The following is a 20,729-nucleotide window of genomic DNA, read 5'->3' as shown; positions in this document are numbered from 1 at the left end:
CACCCATAGTCACAGGCTGTCTATTATTCCTGGTGCTTGAGTTGCTGTCCCCAGTCCACAGTTTACCCCCGGCATTGTGTACGTGTGGTGTGTGTGGGGTGTGTTTTCATTCTTGTGACCACCGCCCAGCGCGTGTGCAAATACATGGCATCGACGTGGTGCCCATCCAGCCCAGCCTCCAGCTCCAGCCCCAGATGGGGACCTTTTCCTTCTCATGGCCCGGTGCCCGCACGCGGGCTCTCATTCACTCACTGCCTCAGTAGCACCAGGAAACATGCTCCACCCGTGTTCCTGCCCCCACCATGCCTGCAGCCTCGGGGTCCTCCTGCCATTGGATGGCGGGAGTTGCGTAGAAATGGAGGAAGGGACGAGAAGGAGGATGTGCTGGGAGAGGAACCGGGGCGGGGAGGGGATGGCGGGGGCCTGTTGTCCAGCTGCACGCCCCTTCTTCCAGGAAAAATTCAACGCTCTCAAAGCGATTGTCCCTAAGGAGCAGTGTGTGAATGTGGCCTTTCGGGTCCGTGGGGCTCCTCTGTGAGACATCGTCACTCCTGAGTTTTGGGGGTGGGGACAGAGCCCGTGTCAGCAGGTGCTGTTGGGGCAGAAATCAATGGGGCCTTTGTGTCCCTGAGTGGGAGTTTGTGTCCCAGGCCCCGGTGAGGGGTGGAAGGGCAAGAGGAAGAGTAATGAAGCCTCAGGGGGAGGGGAGGGAAGGAAGAGATAGAGGGGCAAGGAAGCAAGGTGAGGGAGGCGGGGGGTAGCTGCCTGGCCTCCAGGAAAGGAGGAGGTGCCTGGAGGATATGGGAACAGGGAGCCCCCGGATTAAAGCTGGTGAGTCCCTGTGGATCTGGGGATGGCCAGGCAGAGGTGAGGGTGGACATCCCACAGGCCCTTTCGTACCCTGAGGATGGAGAGAAAAGGACAGAAGTTTGTGGGTCTCTGCTCTGGGGCTGCAGCAGGACAATGAGGGGCAGAGGAGCAAAGCAAGCACGGGGGGCCAGGGATTCCCCTTGGATCCACCTGTCCCCCCACTCAGCCTAGTCCCCATGCCCTTCTGCCCAAACCCCACCCCCCATGTGCTGAGTGTAACTCTCCCTTGGACCTGGCATTCCAAGGCTGAGTCTGCTGCCAGTTTACAAGGGTCTGGGATTATGGTTGGGATGGGATGATCCACGGTAACGGGGAAGATGGGGGTGTATTGTGTGGGTAAGACTGGAGAAGGGGTATGGAGACAAAGACATCAGGGGTCTCTGATGAGGACATGAGGTCCACAGTAGACTCCGTGGTGAGAATATGGAGCCCGTGATGGGGATGTGGGATCGATGGAGGGGTGATGGGTGCAGGAATCAGTGGTGGGAACCTGCCAGGGCACGTGTGCTGAGATGGTCAGAGACAACGACGCGCTTTGGGGAAGGTATGTGTTTTCTGTTGCTTTCCCCATTTCCTCCTTCCCACTCCCCACTCTGCTGTGACCTTTCTTCCGGAATCCAAGTTAATAAATGTCACATTTTCCAGCCTATTTTTACTCCGGGTAAAATGCCCTCCCCCAGTCCCCTCAGCTGCCGCTCTTGCTTCTGTTACCACTGCAGTCGCTCTCACCCCCACGCTCCCTAATATCCCCTCACTGATTCCCAATCAGTCCCTCAATCAACACGGAGTTCTGAGCACCTACTGTGTGCCAGGCTCGCTACCAGGTGCTGTGGTGGAGAACAAAGAAGGGGAGCCCTGGTCCCCAGTCCCTGTCCTCAAGCAGCCTCCAGTCTTGTGGTGGAGCTGGGATGGGGACATTTAAAAAGCTTTACCAATGGAGGAGTTAACCAGCCATGCAAGCAGTGTCAGGAGGTGCCGGGATTAATTGCCAAACGAGGTTACATGGATAGTAAGAGCCTGGGTTCAGAGAGAGGGGCCATTCTGGGCTGAAGAGGGCTGGGAAGGCTTAACGGATGAAGCAGCCTGGGCGAGGTTTGGAGAGGAGGGGAGGGGAGAGAGGCGAGAGAGAGGAGCGATGCTTCCACCTCTCCACCCATATGCCCCTCCACCCAGCTCACCCCATCTCTTCTCTTTGCCGCCCCCCTCCTCACCCAGTCTCATACCAACCCACTCCCACCTCCACCACCACTTATATGTTCTCTCTTCCTCCTCAATTCCTACCGCCCTCCGCTCCCCCAGCCCAGCGCGCCAAGCCCCATCTATACTTTCCCCCCTGCGGCTGCTCTCAGCCTGCCCACTTACTAGAAGGCAGAAATCACTCTTTCTTCCTAGGCTTCGTCTCTTCAGCTGTAAAATGTGGCTCTAAATTCCAGCGTCTCCTCTCAGCTGGGGACTGTACGGTGGAGTGGTCAAGTGTGTGGGTTCGGGAGCCAGACGGTCTGGACTCAAACCTTGGCTGGGTGGCCTTGGAGAAGTTAGCTTCTGTGAGCCTCAGTTTCTGTATTCGTGATATAGAATATTAGAACCTAAAAAAATTCGGGTGGTTGTGAGGATTAAAAGAGGTGGCTGTAAAGGGCATAGCACACTGCCTGGCACACACACCACGTGCACTCAGAGTGTCAGCTGTTAGAAATGCCACCACCCCAACTCCTGGCTCTCTTTAACCTGTTCCCAGCACCACCTGCTGTTTTCCAACCTACGTGCTGGCATCTTCGCTAGTCTCCATCACCTAGCCTTCCTCCTCTCTTGACCCTCAAGCCTCCGCCCCCCACCCTATTATAGCATCCCCATGCTTCCCAACCCTTCCCAGGTCTCAGGCACGCGTGTGCATGTGTAGTAGTGCATACACTTGAGATCCGTGCTGTCCCACAGAACACTCTGTGATGACGGAAATGTCCTGCATCTGCGCTGTCCAGCGTGGTCATCACTAGCCACACAGGCCAGTGAGCATCTGCAGTGTGATTAGTGTGACAGAGAGAATGAAGGTTCTATTCAAACAGCGGGGTGTGGCCAGTGGCTGCCATATCAGACAGTGCTGCTCTAGGTGGTCCTGGGGACGTGGTTCAGGCTGCCAGGTTGGTCAGGGCTAGGCTTTCCAACGGGCATCAAAGGATATAAAGTGATGGTGGTGGGCTGTGATCAGAAGTCCGGCCATCTCCTCTCCGGGCTGAGGTCCCCGGTTGAGCTGAGGATGGGGCCTGTGTCTGGGGACATCGAGGTGTCTGGAAACACCACCGAACAGATACACCTTTCTTCCCAGGTGCAGGACATGACCTTGGTCTTTTCCATTCTATTGTCTGGAAAATCGAGGCATGGGGAAGGCAGAGAATCCACGAGGAGGCAGGGGGAGGGCCAGCCCCTCTCTGTGGGGTCCTCCGGGGTCCAGGCAGCCCCCGGAGGTGCAGGTGACCAGAGACCTGTGGGCACTTCCCTGTTTCTATCCCCTCTCGGGCTGTCAGCCTTCCCTCCCCGCCTCCCAACCCTCCTTCCCCACACGCTGGTGACTGCCGTGACTATTAATCACTCGCCCTGTTCTCTTCCTCTCTGCTAATCAGGCACAATTAGACAAGGCCTCTTCCAGCTGGGCAGTCCTCCTCCCTGCCCCCTTCCCTCCTCTCCCAGCCCCACCCCAGCTCAGTCGGGACGGCTCTGAGGCAGAGGGAGCTGCGTGCCAGCCCTCCCTCACTCTCTGGCTCCCCCAGCCCACAATTCCAGGCTCCTCCGCCATCCCCGGCCTTCTATCCAAGCTTCCTCCTGAGCCCGCCCCTTCCCTGGAGTGGTCAGGCCGGTACTGACAGTCTCTGCACCCACTCCTTGATTGTGGGAGGGGCTACTCCACAGACGTCCCAACTCCAGGCCTCCGCCACTGGCGCCGAGGGCCTGAGGGCTGCCCCTTGCCCCCGCGACTCCGGAAGGGAGAGGATTCCCACTGCGGCCTCTCATCTACCGGATGAGCTTACCTCGGACCCTCACTCCCAGCCCAGCCCTCCGTGCCCTCCGGCCCCACCTTCTCCTGAGGCGTGAACCTGGAGAACGTTTAGTTCAACATCTAGTTCAGGGGTGGTCCTGCCTTCGGGAGCCAGGCAGATCAGGTCTGAGAAGGCACACAGTAGGGAAGGGTGGGGTATGAGGGGAAGTGAAGGTCACTTACCCTTGAAGGGAGCAGCTGTTTCTCAGCCCCAGCTAACTGTTGCCCTGTGGTCAGGGATGCCCGGTGTTAGGGGGTCTTCCAATTTGTCCAGAGAAGCCCCGAGTCTTGATTATTTTAATTAAAAATTTCCTGAGTAAAAAAAACATTCAGAGGTCTAGCTACAACTCCGACTGCAGGACCCAGCGTGCCTGCCCTCCCCACCGCCTGCCCCACTGCTGGCTGCTGCCCCTCAGGCCCTCCTTGAGGGGGCGCTCTCAGCCTGGCCGCCTCCCATTGGCCGGTGGAGTTGCTGGAGGGGGATTTGAGCCCAGCAACCAGCGGCAGGGACTGTGACTGTTACCCGGGGCTGGCCTGCAAGGGCAACGGGGAATGCCAGGAGGGACGTGCCCCACCTGGCCCTGCTCTGCAGCCCCGTGGCCTCTTCATTAATCAGGCATCAGCCCCGAGCTGGGCTCATTATCAGCTCAGCTTCTCGTGGCACTGCCGGAAGATGCTGATTAGCCTTTGAAGAAATGGCCCCCGCGTTTCCCTCTTGTCCTCCCTCTTTCTGCCCGTGCTCCTTCCTGGACACCCACCCCGGCCCTTCTGCTTCTCGGGAGGAATCTGCTCCCTCTCGCGGCTGGTGGCAGGCCTGTCTCTGCCAAGCCCAGGCCAGGGACAGAAAGGACCAGGACCAGGGGGCAGGGAGGCAGGAGCGCCCCAAGGAGTACTCGGAGTGCAGAGTTTCGGGACTACTCAGGCTGAGGTCACTGGGCGGAGGAGGGGGAGTGAATGCGGGGTGGAGACTCAGGGTGGCGGGAAGAGATGGACAGCCTCCCTGGAGGAGGGAATGAGAGGGCAGCCTCAGGCTGTTATCAGTGTTTCCCTGTCCTTCTCCTGGCAATGCCACCTCCTTGGAGCAGCTGGGCAGAGGGGGTGGGGACAGCCAGAACCGTGGACAGGAGGCCTGAGGGTTTGGGGTTTTTGTTTTTTTGTAAATCCTGGTGGAGGCTTAGGGTCTTGGAGCCATCCCACATGAATGGCGGGTGGGAAGGCCCGAGGAGGACAGAGACCCCGTGGGTGGAGATAAGAGGCTTCAGAGTGCTGTGTGTTTTCCAGAAGAGGGAGGGGGTATCTGCAATTCTTCCCCGGCGCTCAGGCCCCGAGGAGGCCGGGGTTGGCAGCGCTGAAAATCCAACCTCCCCCCCCCACCCCGCAAATGTTCACCATGCCCTTGGGACACCCATTTTCAGTCAGAGGGGGAACAGTTCCAGAAAGACAGGCACAGGCAGCAGCAAGAGAGTTCAGAGAGGAGCCACGGGATGATTAAGGGGAAATGGAGGATTGATTTAGGAGGAAAGATTAAAGGAGCTAAATCCGTGGCGCTTGGCTCAGCGGTGACTAAGCGTGGACAGGATAATAGCTTTACAAATGTGTGAAAGGTGTAAATACCAAAGGGGGTGAGGGGAGGCGGCTCGGCGGGCCAGGAGAGCGGGGCTGGGGGCTGAGGAGGCCCCCGGAAGGGCTGGGGGCCCTTGGGCGACTGCCCGGTAGGGCTGGCTCCTCTCCAGTAGGGGTGCAGGGGGAGCAAACGGGGTGTCGGGGAGCCCCGGGTTCCAAGCTGGGGTTCCATTTCGGGGCCGCAGCTTCGCCGGCCTGTGCTGACCTCCACGTCCCACTCCCGCCCCGCTGAGGATCTGAGGCCGCGGGTTCAAATCCCATCCGAGTCCCTCTGCGTCCTTCGGCACCGGGCCTTTCCCTCTGCATCCATCCGCTGGGGCCCGGGCCGCCGCCCCGCCGTGCCGGCTCGCGCCCCTCGCTCCTCCCCGGCCGCGGAGCGCGGCGGGAGGCGGTGTCTCCCTCCGCGGTGGAAGCCTTTGGCGCGGCTGTGTGCGGAGGTCACTTTGCCGAGGAGCCGGGAGCCGGAGGAATGCAAATGAGGCAAACCCCGGGAGGAGAATGGAGGAGCCCGGAGGAGACCGGAGGGGGGGCGCCCGGGCGCCGCGATGGATGCCTGCCCCGCGGGAGGGAGGAGGGGGGCGGCGAGGAGCACGAGGCGGTGGGTGCGGCCTTCTGGGTGCGGCTGGGCCCAGCCTGGAGGCTCGGGCGCACTCACCCACCTCCTCCATCTCCTCCACCTCCTGGGTCTCGGTTCCTGAACTCCCTCCTGGACACGGATGCGATCCACTGTGTAGGCAAGCTCTTAACGAATAACTTTGCATCGAGGGCTGGAACGTCAGGGAAGGACTTCGTTACAAATTAAAAATATTCCCGTCTGCAAAACTGACTTTCTAGGGTTTAAGGCCTATGCGGTCGCTACCTGGGAACAGGTTTGGCTGTTTACCTGCGTCCTGGAGACCCCGCTCTCTCCTCTCCAGTGGAGACGCGGCGCTCCCTGAGATCACCGTGTTCTTCCACGGCCCCAAGGGCTCCGGGCTCCCAGCTCCAGCTCGGCCTCAGCCTGGCCTCAGCCTGGAGTCGTACGGCCTTGACTGTCTCCTACTTCTCCACTACTGCCCACGCGTTTACATTTGCTCAAACGTCGTGCCCATTTCCTCCTAGACTCACAAGCACTTCTACCTTGGAGAAGAAGTCGCCTTGAAGAGCACCTGGGTGGCTGGGGGCTGGGGGGATGCTGCGTTGACCCTGAGGGGGAGGGCAGGCGCACTAGGGCCGGGGTGGGGTGGGGTGGGGGGTATTCTCCCTGTGTCTGACTGTGGTGTGATCGGATGCCCTTCCTGGGTGGATGAGTGCGCTTGCTCTGGGAAGCTTTATACTCTCCAACCCAAGCCGAATTCCCGTTCCACTCTCAGGGGACTTGGATTGGTCTCCCTATCATACCACCTATCCCAGCAGTAGTGATTTGCCTGTCCCTGGGATTGTTGGTTTTGTGTGCTTTGTTCACCACCGCTGTATACCTGGCTCCCAGCCTAGGTGCTCAATAAACACTTTTGGAATGAATGAATGCCTTTGGGGCCAGATAGCCAGCTCCCTCAGGGCAGAGACCAGTGATTTTGTTCTCCGAGTCATCCTCAGTAGCAGGCATAGTACCTGGCGTATTGTACAGGCTCAAGGAACGGTGTTGGACAAGTAAGTGTGATGTGAACACCCACCATTTCTTTTTTTCTTTTTTAAATAAATTTATTCATTTATTTATTTATTTTTGGCTGCATCGGGTCTTCGTTGCTGCACGTGGGCTTTCTCTAGTTGCGGCAAGCGGGGGCTACTCTTTGTTGCAGTGTGCGGGCCTCTCAATGCAGTGGCTTCTCTTGTTGTGGAGCATGGGCTCTAGGCGCGCGGGCTCAGTAGTTGTGGCATGCAGGCTCAGTAGTTGTGGTGCACGGGCTTAGTTGCTCCACGGCATGTGGGATCTTCCTGGACCAGAGCTCAAACCCGTGTCCCCCGCACTGGCAGGTGGATTCCCAACCACTGCGCCACCAGGGAAGTCCCCACCCACCATTTCTTAAGCACCTCCTATTCACTGGGGCTGTGCCAGGTATGTTTCAGCACGCAGTGGCTGTTAGCGCAGAGTCCAGTGCCAGATCACCTGGTTCCCTCCTCTGCCACGTCATGTGACTCTGGCCAGCTCCTTACCCTCTCTGGACTTCCACTGTCTTGTCTGTAAAATGGAGATGTTTAGAAACCTCCAATAGAGGGTTTTTGTGAGAATCAAGGAGTTAATTGATATAAAAGGCTTAGGACTATGCTTGACACAGAGTAAGCACTGAATAAATGTTAACTGTGGCTATTATCTGTGTACATTATCTCTTTCCTCATAACACCTCTGACATGCCTATTATTATTCCTGTTGTACAGATGAAAAGTGGCGGGTCAGAGAGGTTAAATGACTGAACCCGAATCCCACAGACAGTAAGGGCAGGGCTGCAGGCCTGTGCCCTCCTCTGATAGGACAGCCAGATCTCAGACCCTGGGGGGTTTGCTCTGACAGAATTCCATCCTCTCCCACAATTGCTGAGAGGGCCTTTACCAAGGTGCATGATGCCGTGTGAGAATGGGCCCAGTGGGGAGCCGAGATCAAATGGCCGCACCGTCTTGGCAAGAAGATTCCCTGAACGGGCTCCCTGCTTTCCTGAGCACCTTGCACACATCCCTCTGGACTTATCTCTGATCTTCACTACTAACCTTAGGAGGAGGAGTTACCATTCCCCCTTTTACTGATAAGTAAACTGAGGCTCAGAGAGGTTAAATCGCCACCCACGGTTGTTTGTCCAAGGCTGGGGGCAGAGCCAGGACTTGAACCCTATTCTGTCAGCTCCAAAATGTGCACCCATTTTTCCATGTTATGAAGCTTAGGTGGATCCTTTTCCAGCACCAGATTCAATGGTCGATCTCTGCCCCAGTTTGGGCCTTACTGGTCTCCACAACACTCTTATTACTAATATTGAGGCCTCATGTATATGATGTTACCTTGCAAATGCCTTTCACCTACTTCATTTCTTTTGAGACTTATAACAAACCTGTGAAATAAGTCGAGCAGGAATTTCTATCCCCACTTGACGGATGAGGAAACTGAGGACCAAAGAAGTAAAAAAATCACTTTACTAACCAAGGTTACACAGCTGTCACTGGTGGAGCCAGAGCTGGGATCAGGGTCTACTGACCCCCAGGGGGGTGATGGAGGTTAGTGGAGAATGCTGGGGTCCAGTGGGGGGTGGGGGACTGGGCTCAGGTTCTGAACGTGCCCTCTTTTTTCTGTATGTCTTTGGATATGTCCCTTGCCATCTCTAGGCTTCCAATTTGGCCTTTGTACAGTGAGGGTTTGGACTGAGTTACCTCCCGGTTCTGACCAGCGCAGACACCTTAGGCATTCTGAGTTGGTACTATCTTCCCTGGCGAGGACAGAGGAGGAGAAGGCTTGGAACCTGGGTGCTTGGGCCACCCCTGAGTGAAGCTGGGGCCCCAGGACCATCTGAATTGGGATGCCGGCCACAGTCCAGGGCAGATGAAGAGGTACCCACTTCCACTGGCCCACTCTGGACCCCAGGGCACTGCAGGATTAAGGGGAGTTCGCTCCAGGGGCCTAAGTGAGAGGCATGGGGCCGGACCACATCAGGAGAGGGCTGATGGAATTTGGAGGGATAAAGCAGCCATGGAAAAGAGGGCTGGGGGGAGGTGCCAAGGCCTCGGCAGAGGCAGGGTGCCCAGAAGGCGCTGGAGATAAAGCCCAGGCTGCAGATTAGCGCTGGGATTAGCCCAGCCTGGCTGTTCCTGGCTGCTTCTTATCTCCTGGCGGCCCGGCGGAGGAGCCCTCTCCCCCACCGCTCTGAGCCCTGGCCCTGCTAAGTGCCTGTTAACCCTGTGGGCTCCTTGACTGCAGGGAGGATGAGGGGTTGGGGAGGGGTGGGTAAGAATGCAAGGAAACGGGAGCTGTGGACAGATGGAACTCAAGGGACTGAGAGAGAAGCCACTGCTCAGAGGAGCAAGCTCTGGACTGATCTCTCCGACCCTGATCATCGTCTAGGGCAGACCTGGAGGGGAGGGAAGGGCGCCTGGGGAGGGGTTCCTGGCTTGGGGAGGTGGCTTCAGGCCCAGGGAAAAGTCAAGAGGAGGAATACAAGAGTCAGTGACTGGACACCTAGACTGGAGAATAGAGAGAAAAGGAAACAGTATAGAGATGCAGCGGGCAAAAGAACAGAGAGGCTGGGGGGCAGCCAGGCCAATGGGAGAAAGACGAGGCCAGGGGGACGGACAGGCTGACAGAGGGCAAGGGACAGAGACACAGACCAGATGGATAACTGATCAGATGCTGAGGACAGACAGGCCAGGAGGATGGAGAAAGACCTGAGAGAGAGACAGATCAGGCGACCGAGGCTAGGGAGATGGACAGACCCAGGGCAGGGTCCAGGCCAACACTAAAGGGGAGGTGGTCTGAGAGGGACAGGCAGAGGGCTGGCAGGAAGGAAGCTGGTCCACGGGTCTGCCTGCAGCATGGACACAGACCTATCTAGAACCCGTCCAGCCTAGGTCTGGAGGGCTTCAGCCCAGGGCCAGGGGGATGGACCTAGGAGTGAAGGCAGAGAGCAAGGGAGGGCCGAGAAGAGGGAGAGCCAGACGGAAGAAGAAGGTGGGCTCTGAGATGGGGACAGGGCCCAGAGGCTGAGGCTGGTGGTGGGGGGGGATCTGGAAATAGCCCCTTGGCCCATCAGGGCACATCCTAGCCCAGGAGCTGCCCCTTTCCGTGGCTGGACTCTGGACCCTCAACTCCTGTCCACACACCCTCCTCTGGGGCCATTCAGGAGAGAGCAGTGGACAGCCAGTGGGACCCTGTGGCAGAGCGGCCGTGCCGTCTCCATGGAAGAAGATGTGGGCTGTGCTGCTACCAGAGTTCTGCCACTTAGGAGCTGGTGGTTCCACCCGCTGCTGCCTGCCTGGCCCAGGGACCGTCTCCAGGGCAATGCTCTGCTCTGCTCTGCTCTGCCCCACAGTCGGGCCTGACCCGGGCTGTGCAGGTATCCTGGCCCTGCCAGTCTGGCCTGTCTACTGCCTGCAGACCATTGTCCATCAGCAGACCCAGAGTCCTTCCACCCATCTCCCTTTGTCACCCCCACTCTACACAGTCGCCTCAAGGGCAGGCGTACCAGGTAGCCACCACCATCTGAAGCCATTGGAGCCAAAGCCTTCCCAGTTGGCTCTGCCCTGTACAGGGAGAGTTTCAGTGTCAGGTAGCCCGTGTCTGTGTCTATGTGGTGGAGGTATCGGGCAGGGAGGCTGCCCCAGCCCCACCCAGGTTCAGGAGGCTACCAGACTCATTCATTCACTGAACACCTACCAGGTGTTTTATAAGCACTAACTCTGCTTTGGCATCAGGCTCAGTTCTGCTCGAATCTCTGCTGTCATTTACTTGCTGTGTGCCCTTAGCCAAGTCATTTTCCCTCTCTGAGCTTCCTCAACATGAAATGGGGGCTACAATGCTTACCTCATGTGGTTTTCTTGGAGGCTCAAAGGAGAAACTAGATCAAAAGTACAGGACCCAGTACAAAGTGGGAATGTTTGATAATGTCCACTTTGCATTCCTTCCCTCGACCTCACTCCTCCTTCTGCAAATTGCACTGGGCTCTGGGGATACCAAGATGATGAAACGGGGCTCCCAGCCTCAGGGAGTCCATGGTCCCATGGGAGAGACCATGACAGTGCCCAGCGGTCAGGGTCAGCCGCTGCACACCGGGGGGCGCGAGTGAGCAGCTCACTACTGGGATTCCCCCATGCAGCCCATGCCTTGTTTAGCCTCCCAACTGGAGCACACACTGAAAAACGGCTGCAGCAGCAAGAGCTGATTCCAGCATCTTCTTGGCCCAAAATAGGAAGGGGATGAGTGCTTTGAGATTTGGGACAAATACTTACATATTCCCCCCATCTGCCTTGCCCCCACCACTGAGGACACAGGGATCTTGCCCTCAGCCCTCTTCAGGGCTCTCCTCCCTCCAGTGGCATGTAAAGCACAGGTCTAGAGTCAGCCTGTCTCGCTGGACTCTTGCCCCTTCGACTAGGGCCTTTCTACTCACGGTGCGGTCTGCAGACCAGCAGGTTGTTAGAAATGCAGAATCTCAGTCTTGCTGCCCAACACACGTTTACTGAATCAGAATCTGCATTTTAGCAAGATCCCCAGGTGCTTTGGGTGCACATTAAAGTTTGAGAAGCACTGATCTTGGAGACCTTGGCAAATCAGCCAACCTCTCGGAGCCTCAGTTTCCTCATCTGTAGGATGTAGGATCATTGTGAGATTCGATCGGAAAGAACATATTAAGCATTTAGTGCAGTGCCTGGGGCAGAGCAGATGCTCTGGGACTGTCAGTGATGCCTACTCCTGCCCCCAGATGGACACACAACAGGGAGCTGCGGCAGGGGTGATACAGACAACGTCAAGGAGTGGAACCCAGAAGGTGGCGAGGGTGCAGAAGGAGGGGGGAGGGACAGGTGAGGAATTGAATTGAGAGGCAGCAGATATGGAGAAGAGAGTAAGGAAGGTATAGAGGAGTGGAGTGCAAGGGAAGGAGGGATGGAGGAAAAGGGGTCGAGCGTTGAGACTCCAGTCTTATTTCAGCTGGATGGGGTTGAAGCAGGAGCCGGGGCTTGGGGTGCTGTAAGCTTGGGTTGGGGGAGTTGCCAGCAATGGACTGTGGGAACACCTTGGGTCTTGCATCTCAATGAGTTCCACCTCTCCCCCTAAGCTGTGTGACCTTGGGCAAGTCACATCACCTCTCTGAGCTCTGGTTTCCTCATCTGTATTAATCAGGCTAATTAAACCTACCTGATACCAGAGTGGCTGAGGAGATGAAATGGGGTGGCAGATGCTGCCATGTTTTGTAAACTGTGCAGTTCTTGTTATTTGCGCGCTTTTGTTTTGGGAATCTGAGGCAGGGTGTTTGGGTGATAGAAGAACTGTCTTGAGAGGGGAGAATCAGCAGGGCAATTAAACTAGGGGGATGGGGATGGGAGACAACCCTGCCTCACAACGAGGGCACCCCCAGGCCCCCAGTTCTTAGAACTCCTCGCTCCTACTGCCCTCCACCCAGCCCTCTCCCTTCCACAGCCTCCCTCTGGAGCCAGGCATTTAGGAGTCTTTTCCCTTACACTGCCTCATGCCTTTTCTCCCAGCTTTCACCAGAGTGAAAATGTTCCCAGGGACAGAGGCCGGGGAGAGAGAGAGTGATTGAGTGCGCTGACCTCCTTACCCCCAGGGAAGGTACCGCCTGTGATGGGTTTGACCCGGGGGCTGGTCTCTGTGGGGTGAGCCTGGCAGGGGGGAACTCCCATCTGCCTCTCCCTCAACTTCCTCCCGACCCCAGCTGCTCGCAACTCCCATCGGTAGCTCTGTCCCCGCCAGAGCCTCGGCTTCCATCTCCGGGGCTGCAGCGCCATCTGGTGTTCACATGGGAGGACTCTCTGCAGAGGAAAAGCGAGATTGGCTGCTTCTGCGCCGGCGGAACCGCGTATTAAAGTATTCCTTGTGCCCCGCCCTGGAACAGGTGCTGGACTCATTGCCCCTGTGCAGCATGAATTCTAGTGGGGGGAAGATGAGCAATGAACACGGAGGCAAACAGATAAGCAAGATCATCTCAGGTCTTGATGAGGACTTTGAGCAAACCAACAAATGCTTTTGATGAGGGGAGGCTGACACTGGGAACGTGTGTGTGGTATAGGAGTGTGCATCTGAAGAAGGGACACTTAACCTCAGGCTTAGAAGATGAGCAGCTAGCCATGCCAACTGGGGGCAGGGGAGCATTCCAGGAGAGGGAACTGCGTGAACAAAGGCCTGGGCAGGGAACTCGCTCCGAAACTTTGAATTTGTCTCAGAGATCTGGGAGTGGAAAGGCAGGAGACAGAGGCAAAGGTTACCTCATGTGGAGACTTTCAGGCAAGGGAAGGAATTTGGCTTTATGCTCTGGGATATGGGAAGCCATTGGTGGACTTCAAGTTGGCAAGTGGCTTGATTGGATCTCCTCAGTTTAGAATGAACACTCTGGCTACTGTGTAGTGAATGGCTTTGGAGAGAGAGGCAAAGACCGATGAAGGGCACCAGTTAGGAGCCTGCCGCCGTGGCCGGGGGGGAGATGATGGTGAAAGGGGAACATGAGATGGAAGGAGAGTAGATGGATTCTAAATAGATATTGCCTGGGACAGCAGCTGCATTGTATGCCTGGTCACCCCTGTCCCATATCCCAGCAACCAACCTACAGGGAGAGGGAGAGTTCAGGGATTCTGACTTGAGAAACTAGGTAGGTAGTGGGGCCCTTTACTCATAAGAGGAGAATGGGTCGGGGACAGGATTTGGGAAGACATCAAGAGTTCTGCTAATTTTTAAAATTTTATTTATTTATTTATTTTGGCTGCGTTGGGTCTTCGTTGCTGCACGCGGGCTTTCTCTAATGGCGGTGAGCGGGGGCTACTGTTCGTTGCGGTGCGCGGGCTTCTTATTGCGGTGGCTTCTCTTGTTGCGGAGCACGGTCTCTAGGCACGCGGGCTTCAGTAGTTGTGGCACGCAGGCTCAGCAGTTGTGGCTCGCGGGCTCTAGAGCACAGGCTCAGTAGCCGTGGTCCATGGGCTTAGTTGCTCCGCAGCATGTGGGATCTTCCCGAACCAGGGCTCGAATCTGTGTCCACTGCATTGGCAGGCGGATTCGTAACCACTGCGCCACCAGGGAAGTCCAAGAGTTCTACTATTGATATGTTAAGCTGGAGGTGCCTTTTAATCATCTAAGAGAGGATGTCAGTAGAAATGATGGAGCTCAAGGGAGGCTGGGCTGTCGGTTGGTTGCTGGGATATGGGACAGGGGTGACCAGGCAGGTCTGGTGGCCGTCACAGGGGACAGGGAACCCTAAGCCTAAGGCATTGTCTTTCATCTCCCCCTTCCACACCCCCGCCCCTCCCGCTCCTGTCTCTTATTCCCAGGTCTATACTCGCTATGGGAAGTGTTATACCTTCAACGCGGATCCACAGAGCTCACTGGCCAGCCGGGTGGGGGGCATGGGCAGTGGCCTGGAGATCATGCTGGACATCCAGCAGGAGGAGTACCTGCCCATCTGGAGAGAGACAAGTACGCAGGCGGGAAAGGGACAGGGGCTCCGGCCTGGGTCCTCTGCCTAGGGTGGGTTTCCAAAGGTGCCCATCTCTACTGTGCAGACGAGACGTCGTTTGAGGCAGGCATCCGAGTGCAAATCCACAGCCAGGAGGAGCCACCCTACATCCACCAGCTGGGCTTCGGCGTGTCCCCAGGTTTCCAGACCTTTGTGTCCTGCCAGGAACAGCGGGTGAGCACCTCCAGCTGGGTCCTGGGTCAGGCACAGGGCCGGGCCTTTGGGCTCAGAGGGGATGCTGACCAGATCTGCCCCCCAGAAGCTCACATCCCACCAGCCCTCACATGGACTTTACTGGGGCTGTGGGCGCCGGAGGGCCGGGTGGGACGTCTGTGCGTGACCCCGTCATGCCCCACCTCTGCAGCTGACCTATCTGCCCCAGCCCTGGGGCAACTGCCGAGCGGAGAGTGCGCTCAGGGAGCCTGAGCTTCAAGGCTACTCAGCCTACAGTGTGTCTGCCTGCCGGCTGCGCTGTGAAAAGGAGGCCGTGCTTCAGCGCTGCCACTGCCGGATGGTGCACATGCCAGGTGGGCACCCCACCCCCTGCCAGCTCTCTGTGTCACCCTGCCAGGCTCCAGAACCTCCAAGGGCAGAACACTGCTCATGTGCAGGGGGGCAGGTGCACGTGTATGACAACATGTGTGCATGTCTCTGCCCACGTGAGTGTACATGGTATGTGTTCGGGATTTTATGCATGTTTTCACGTATGCATATGGGATGCACACGTGCATGTCGGTGTGCCTGTTAATATGTATTTATGCGTACATGTACTTGTGCATATCTGTACTTTTGTACTTGAGGTTGTGTGCATGTGCTTGAACACGTGCATGCAAATCCATGTGCATATGTGTGTGTGTGCAAGCACGCATGGATTTACGTGCATATGTGCATGCGTACATCTCCATGCTTCTATGCACAGGCATGTATAAATTCATGTGCACACATTTATGTGTGTGCATGCATGTATGTGCCCACATTTGGGAATATGGGGGGGGAGAGTGGATGGAACTATAGACTCCAGGAATAATCTTCTCTCCTTTCAGGCAATGAGACCATCTGCCCGCCAAATATCTACATCGAGTGTGCTGACCACACACTGGGTCCGTGCTGCCTTCTCCCCTCCCCACCTCTCCGGCCCCCTCCTCCTCTTCGTCTCTCTGTGCACCCTGGTCCTCACTGCCTTGCCTCCCCTCCTCCCAGTCTCTTCCTGGGTGTTTTTTTTCCTGGGGGTTGAGCCTTATCCCGTACCTCCAGGGGTCTGAGGACCTTTGCAGTTGTGGTAGAGAGAGCAGGGTTGGGGGTTGCAGAGAACCGGAACTGAGAGTGAAGGGCGGGGCTTCTCATCTTGCTTCAGCCAATGAGCTTGCCTCTCTGGGAAAGTGAAATGTCTTCTCCCTTGGTATGAGAAAAGATGTATTGCTGGCTACCGGTGTGGGTAAGGCAACCCCATCTGTCCATAGGTCTCGCCTGATCCACACTTCATTCATTCATTCATTTATTCATTCTACAGGTGTTTGCAGCCTGCACTGGGGCCAGAGGTAAAAGTGGGAACAAGAGCTCTGCTCTTGTAGCGCTTACCGCCTGGCGGGGCTGTGGACGGCATCACAGCACCGCATGTTAGTCCTTGTGTAGGGGAACCTCAGCGATCCTACAGGGCCCCAGCAAGGGCATGCAGCCTCACCTGGAAAGGCAGGGAGGATTCCCAGAGGGAGTGACATATGAGCTGAGACTGGAAGGATGTGGAAGAGTCAGCCAGGTGAAAAGGGGGGACGTGTTCTAGGCAGTGGGAACAGCTCGTGCTAAAGACCTGTGGCCAGAGAGAGCGTGTGTGTCTGGAGCCCAGAAAGGTCAGTGTGGCTGGAGGTCAGAGAACAAAGGAGGGCTTGGAAAGAGCGGGGGAGGCTCTGGGAAGCCAACAATGGCTTAAGGCAAGGCAAGAATGTCTTCTGATTTTAGGAAGGGGACCCTGATTAGATGTGAGGATGGATAAGCGGGGAGGAAGACTAGGAACAGGGTGACCGGTCAGGAGAGCTCGGCGGTAATCCAGACGCTGGGGCCACGGGGGCGGCTTTGAGGTGCTGCGGCAGTAGAATCACACCTTCTCTGTCCCACACACCAACTGCATCTGCCAAAGGGGTGATTGAAGCGTGTTTAATGAAGGAACAGATGTAAGTGGGGATAAGGGAACCACAAGGGGTGGTGAGACTCCACAGAACTAAGGAGCCTTTCTTGCCCCCGCGCCTTAAGGGGCAAAGGAAGGGGTTGCTACTGGCACCCAGAGAGGGACCTGTGGCTGTCTGAGATGGACAGGAGCCGGGAGCCGGGACCACAAGTGAGGAAGCCTGGCATCTCTCCCCTCCTTGCCCTGTGATCCTGACGGGGCCTCCCATTGGCCAAACCCAACCCAAAGCCATAGGACAGGGAGTCTAGGTGATGCATTTGGCAGAGATTGGCATCCTGGGACAGAGCAAGGTGGGGAGAGTGGAGAGTGGATCTGTGGGGGCGAACATACTGAGCATAATAACCCTGCCCATTTGTCCTTCTGTCCGTCCATCCGTCCATCCATGTATCCACTCATCCATCCACCCATCCGTAGGCATACGTGAACACATGCATACATCCCATTCATCCCAGCATCCTCTCCAAGCCCCTCATGTGTCTGAGGCCTCATGTGGTTAATTAGCTCTGGTGGGTGGCCCGTGCCCTCCCTCTGAGCCAGGAGGACCTCTCTGTCCCAGGGGGCTGGGCAGCAGAGGGATGAGCCTATAGGAGTGTGCTGGGGGTTCTGCCTCCGCCCACTTTCTTGGATGGTCTGAAGCTGGTCCAGGAAGGAACTCCCAGCCAGTCTCCCCCAGGCAGTGCCAGTGCTGGCCAGACCGGGCCCTCAGTTTGGGTGTGCCTGCCTCAGGACAGCCCCTAAGCTTCCTCCCTGCAGCTGGTGTGCCTCTGGGCCATCCCACCCCGCACAGCAGCTGGCGCCTCTGTGTTGCAGATTCCTTGGGTGGGGGCTCCGAAGGCCCATGTTTCTGCCCTACCCCCTGCAACCTGACCCGCTACGGGAAAGAAATCTCCATGGTCAAGATCCCCAACAGGGGCTCAGCCCGGTACCTGGCAAGAAAATACAAGCGCAATGAGACCTACATACGGTATGTATGTGTGTGTGTGCGTGCGTGTGTGCGTTTGTGAGTGTGTGTCTGTGTGTGGTGGAGGCCACCCTCAACAGGCCTGGTGCATGGTGGAGGCTGGGAGTGGGCTGCATCTTTGTTAATAATGAGTCTCCTGCCAGGAATGCCTTTCACGATCTTTTTCTTCTAGCTAACCCCTACCCATCCTCCAAGTCACATCCTGTGTCTCCACCTCCAGGGGAGCCCTTCTTAGGGCTCCTAAGAGCCCTTAGGGCCCAAACACCTTTCATCTGAACCCCCACAGCACCCTGTACATACTTCTGTCGTTGCATTTACCCACTGTTTTGTGTTTGCATGTCTTTTGCACGTCTGTTTGTGCGTCTTTCTCCCCCAGCAACCTGGAGCCGCTAAATGCATGTCCAGTGAATGCTGTGCAGAGGGAGAGGAACTGGAAGGGATGGGGGAGGAGCCAGGTGGCCCACAGGAGGGGTCCCACTGAGCCTTGGGCCTGGTACCCTGCAGCCAATCTACCAATGCTGAGCATCCTCTGAGTGCCAAGCCCAGCGCTGGCTCCTATGGGGACAGAGATGATTATAACACAGAACTCATGCCACAGTTTGCGGATGGGGCCGTGTTTGAAGGTGTGGGACTGATTCTTAGGCCCCAGGAGAGATGAATGTGCATAGGGGAAGTAGAGGAGGCATGAGCTGGGCCTCTGAGCACGCCGGCTTTGGGTCCGTGAGAAGAGGAGAGAGGGGAGGCATCCCAGTTAGAGATCTATGGGCTGATGTCAAGACCAGCCTGAGCAGCAGGGAGGCTGTGTGGAAAGAAGCAGATAAAAAAGCGGTTTGGATAAGAAGGTACAGTGCAGCTGATCATGGGCAGTCTTGAAGGTCTGGAAGAGGAATTCTGGAGTAGACTGTCAAGCAATAGGGAGGCACTGAAGGTTCTAGAGAGGTATGGGGATGGGTCAAAGTGAAAACTATTTGCTGCTTTAGAGAAGGCGGGGTTGGGGCGGGGAGTGGGAATCTTGCCGGCCCAGGAGTTTTGTTTTATTCTCCCAGGCCCTTTGCTAGCCCTCAAAAGATGAAGCTGACAGGCATCTGGGCCTGTCTCACCTCACAGCTTTTGGGAGCTTCTTGGCACAGGGGGGCCTCAGATCCGGATCTGCTGGGCCTGGGATGTCCCGCCAGCCGTCTCCTCAGGAAGACGGCCCCTTAAGGATACCCTGCTTCCTGTCTCTACAGGGAGAACTTCCTGGTCCTAGATGTCTTTTTTGAAGCCCTGACATCCGAGGCCATGGAGCAGCGAGCAGCCTACGGCCTGTCAGCCCTGCTGGGTGAGCCCCAGCCCCGATTCCACGGGGGTGGACCGGACCCGCCTGCCCCCTCTGACCCTGCTCTCATGCTCCCCAGGGGACCTCGGGGGACAGATGGGCTTATTCATCGGAGCCAGTGTGCTCACGCTGCTGGAGATCCTAGACTACATCTATGAGGCAAGGGATGGGGCCCTGGTGGGGGCCACCCAGATGGGGAGGGGCAGGTAGGAGGAAGGGCTGGGGGGAAAGCAGAGGGGCAGTGCAGGCTTCCTGGTGGAGCTGGACTGCCGGAGGTCAAGCTCAGGGTCATTTACCAGCGTCCCCTGACTGGTGGGAAGGCCCGAGCGCGCTGAGGAGTCAGGAGAGGGGGATGGGTGAGGAGGACTGGGGTGTCCTGGGAGGGTTTGCTGGGCCAGCAAGTCCTATGAGGTGGGCCTGGTGGGGCCCATCCTTCTCCTCTAGCGAGTTTCCTGAGCCCACTGCTATCCTCCCACCCCGAACCCCCAGGTGTCCTGGGACCGACTGAGGCGGGCGTGGCGTCGTCCCAAGACCCCCCTCCGGACCGCCACTGGGGGCATCTCCACTTTGGGGCTTCAGGAGCTGAAGGAGCAGGTGAGGGTGAGCGCTGTATACAGCCAGCGTCCTCTCCCAGGACTGAATCCCCCCATAACTTCTGAACTAGCCTGCGGGAGGGGGTTCCTGGGCTCCCCTGAGGCCTCTGCCCCAGGGAACAGGGTAAGGCTGGCTGTGTGAGGCCTGGGGGTACCACGTGAGCTCTCCCCGTCCCACCCGCTCTTCGCCTCGCAGAGTACCTGCCCAAGCCAGGGCCGCGCTGAAGGCGGAGGCACCAGCGGCCTGCTCCCAAACCACCACCCCGCGGGAGGCCTCTTTGAAGACTTCGCTTGCTAGGATGGTGCTGCGTCCAAAAGGACCCAGGAGTCTGGGACTCCAGCCCAGATCCCCACCGTAGCCTCCCGCTCTTAGGACCGAAGTCTTGGGGGCAGCCCAAAGCTGAGGGGAAGAGGGCGGTGCTCACTGGGAGGGTGGGGACTCGGTCCCTGCTCTCACCCACCCTAGTGCCAGCTGCTTTGCACAAGGGTCCCTCTTGTCCACACCCTCCACCCCCAGGCTGGTGCCCAGGGAGGGCTGGGGACCAGGCCATGGGCCCCAGTGGAGGGGAGGAGAAAGGGAGGTGGAAAAAGGGGCCCACCCCAGAGGGGGTGGAACCCTCTGTACATTTGTATATATTTAGGGAGGACAGGGTGGGGGTGGGGACACAGATGTAGCAGGTGGGTGGGGCTATGAGGGTCGGTAATTTAGAGACAGCCGGGGTCCCAGCCCTAGAGTGTCAGCAGGAGAGGGCAGGCCCCCAGGACTCAGGACTGCTGGGCTGGTCCTGCTTCCTGCCCCTCTCCAGGCCCAGCATCCCTTTTGGCAGGGGGAGTGTGTGCTCCAGCAGGCCTGGTCCAGCTCCCAATTCCCTCTGCCCCAACCGCACTCCCAGAGTCCCCTCCACAGGGAGAGGCAGATCCTTCAGAACTTGGCTGAGCTTGGGGGTGGGGAAGGGGGCCTTCTCAGGCCTCTCTGCCTCCAGTCTGGTTTTATAAAGTGCTGACAAAGTTGGGAATAAA

At 57.4% G+C, this 20,729-nt stretch overlaps 1 protein-coding gene and 1 long non-coding RNA gene across 2 annotated transcripts in view; one reads left to right on the top strand and one right to left on the bottom strand.

Moving 5' to 3' along the window:
• The window catches only part of LOC132428345 (uncharacterized), an 18,711-nt gene extending 12,914 nt beyond the window's left edge, over window positions 1-5,797 (bottom strand). The window contains exons 1-3 of the long non-coding RNA XR_009520105.1: window positions 5,727-5,797; window positions 4,082-4,210; window positions 2,233-2,428 (exon numbers count right to left, since the gene is read on the bottom strand). This is a non-coding gene — a long non-coding RNA (uncharacterized lncRNA). The remainder of the gene's footprint in view (window positions 1-2,232; window positions 2,429-4,081; window positions 4,211-5,726) is intronic.
• Window positions 1-20,729, top strand: part of ASIC4 (acid sensing ion channel subunit family member 4) — a 22,562-nt gene extending 1,833 nt beyond the window's left edge. Inside the window, exons 2-10 of the mRNA XM_060016051.1 lie at window positions 14,471-14,615; window positions 14,702-14,829; window positions 15,020-15,182; window positions 15,699-15,755; window positions 17,648-17,801; window positions 19,028-19,119; window positions 19,196-19,275; window positions 19,606-19,710; window positions 19,906-20,729. Of these exons, the coding sequence (XP_059872034.1) occupies window positions 14,471-14,615; window positions 14,702-14,829; window positions 15,020-15,182; window positions 15,699-15,755; window positions 17,648-17,801; window positions 19,028-19,119; window positions 19,196-19,275; window positions 19,606-19,710; window positions 19,906-20,007 (1,026 nt within the window). The 3' untranslated portion in view covers window positions 20,008-20,729. The remainder of the gene's footprint in view (window positions 1-14,470; window positions 14,616-14,701; window positions 14,830-15,019; window positions 15,183-15,698; window positions 15,756-17,647; window positions 17,802-19,027; window positions 19,120-19,195; window positions 19,276-19,605; window positions 19,711-19,905) is intronic.

Source organism: Delphinus delphis, chromosome 7 (assembly GCF_949987515.2).
Source record: "Delphinus delphis chromosome 7, mDelDel1.2, whole genome shotgun sequence".
Taxonomy (NCBI): domain Eukaryota; kingdom Metazoa; phylum Chordata; class Mammalia; order Artiodactyla; family Delphinidae; genus Delphinus; species Delphinus delphis.
Note: the sequence above shows the minus strand (reverse complement) of the source record. Positions and strands in the feature narration are given on the sequence as shown.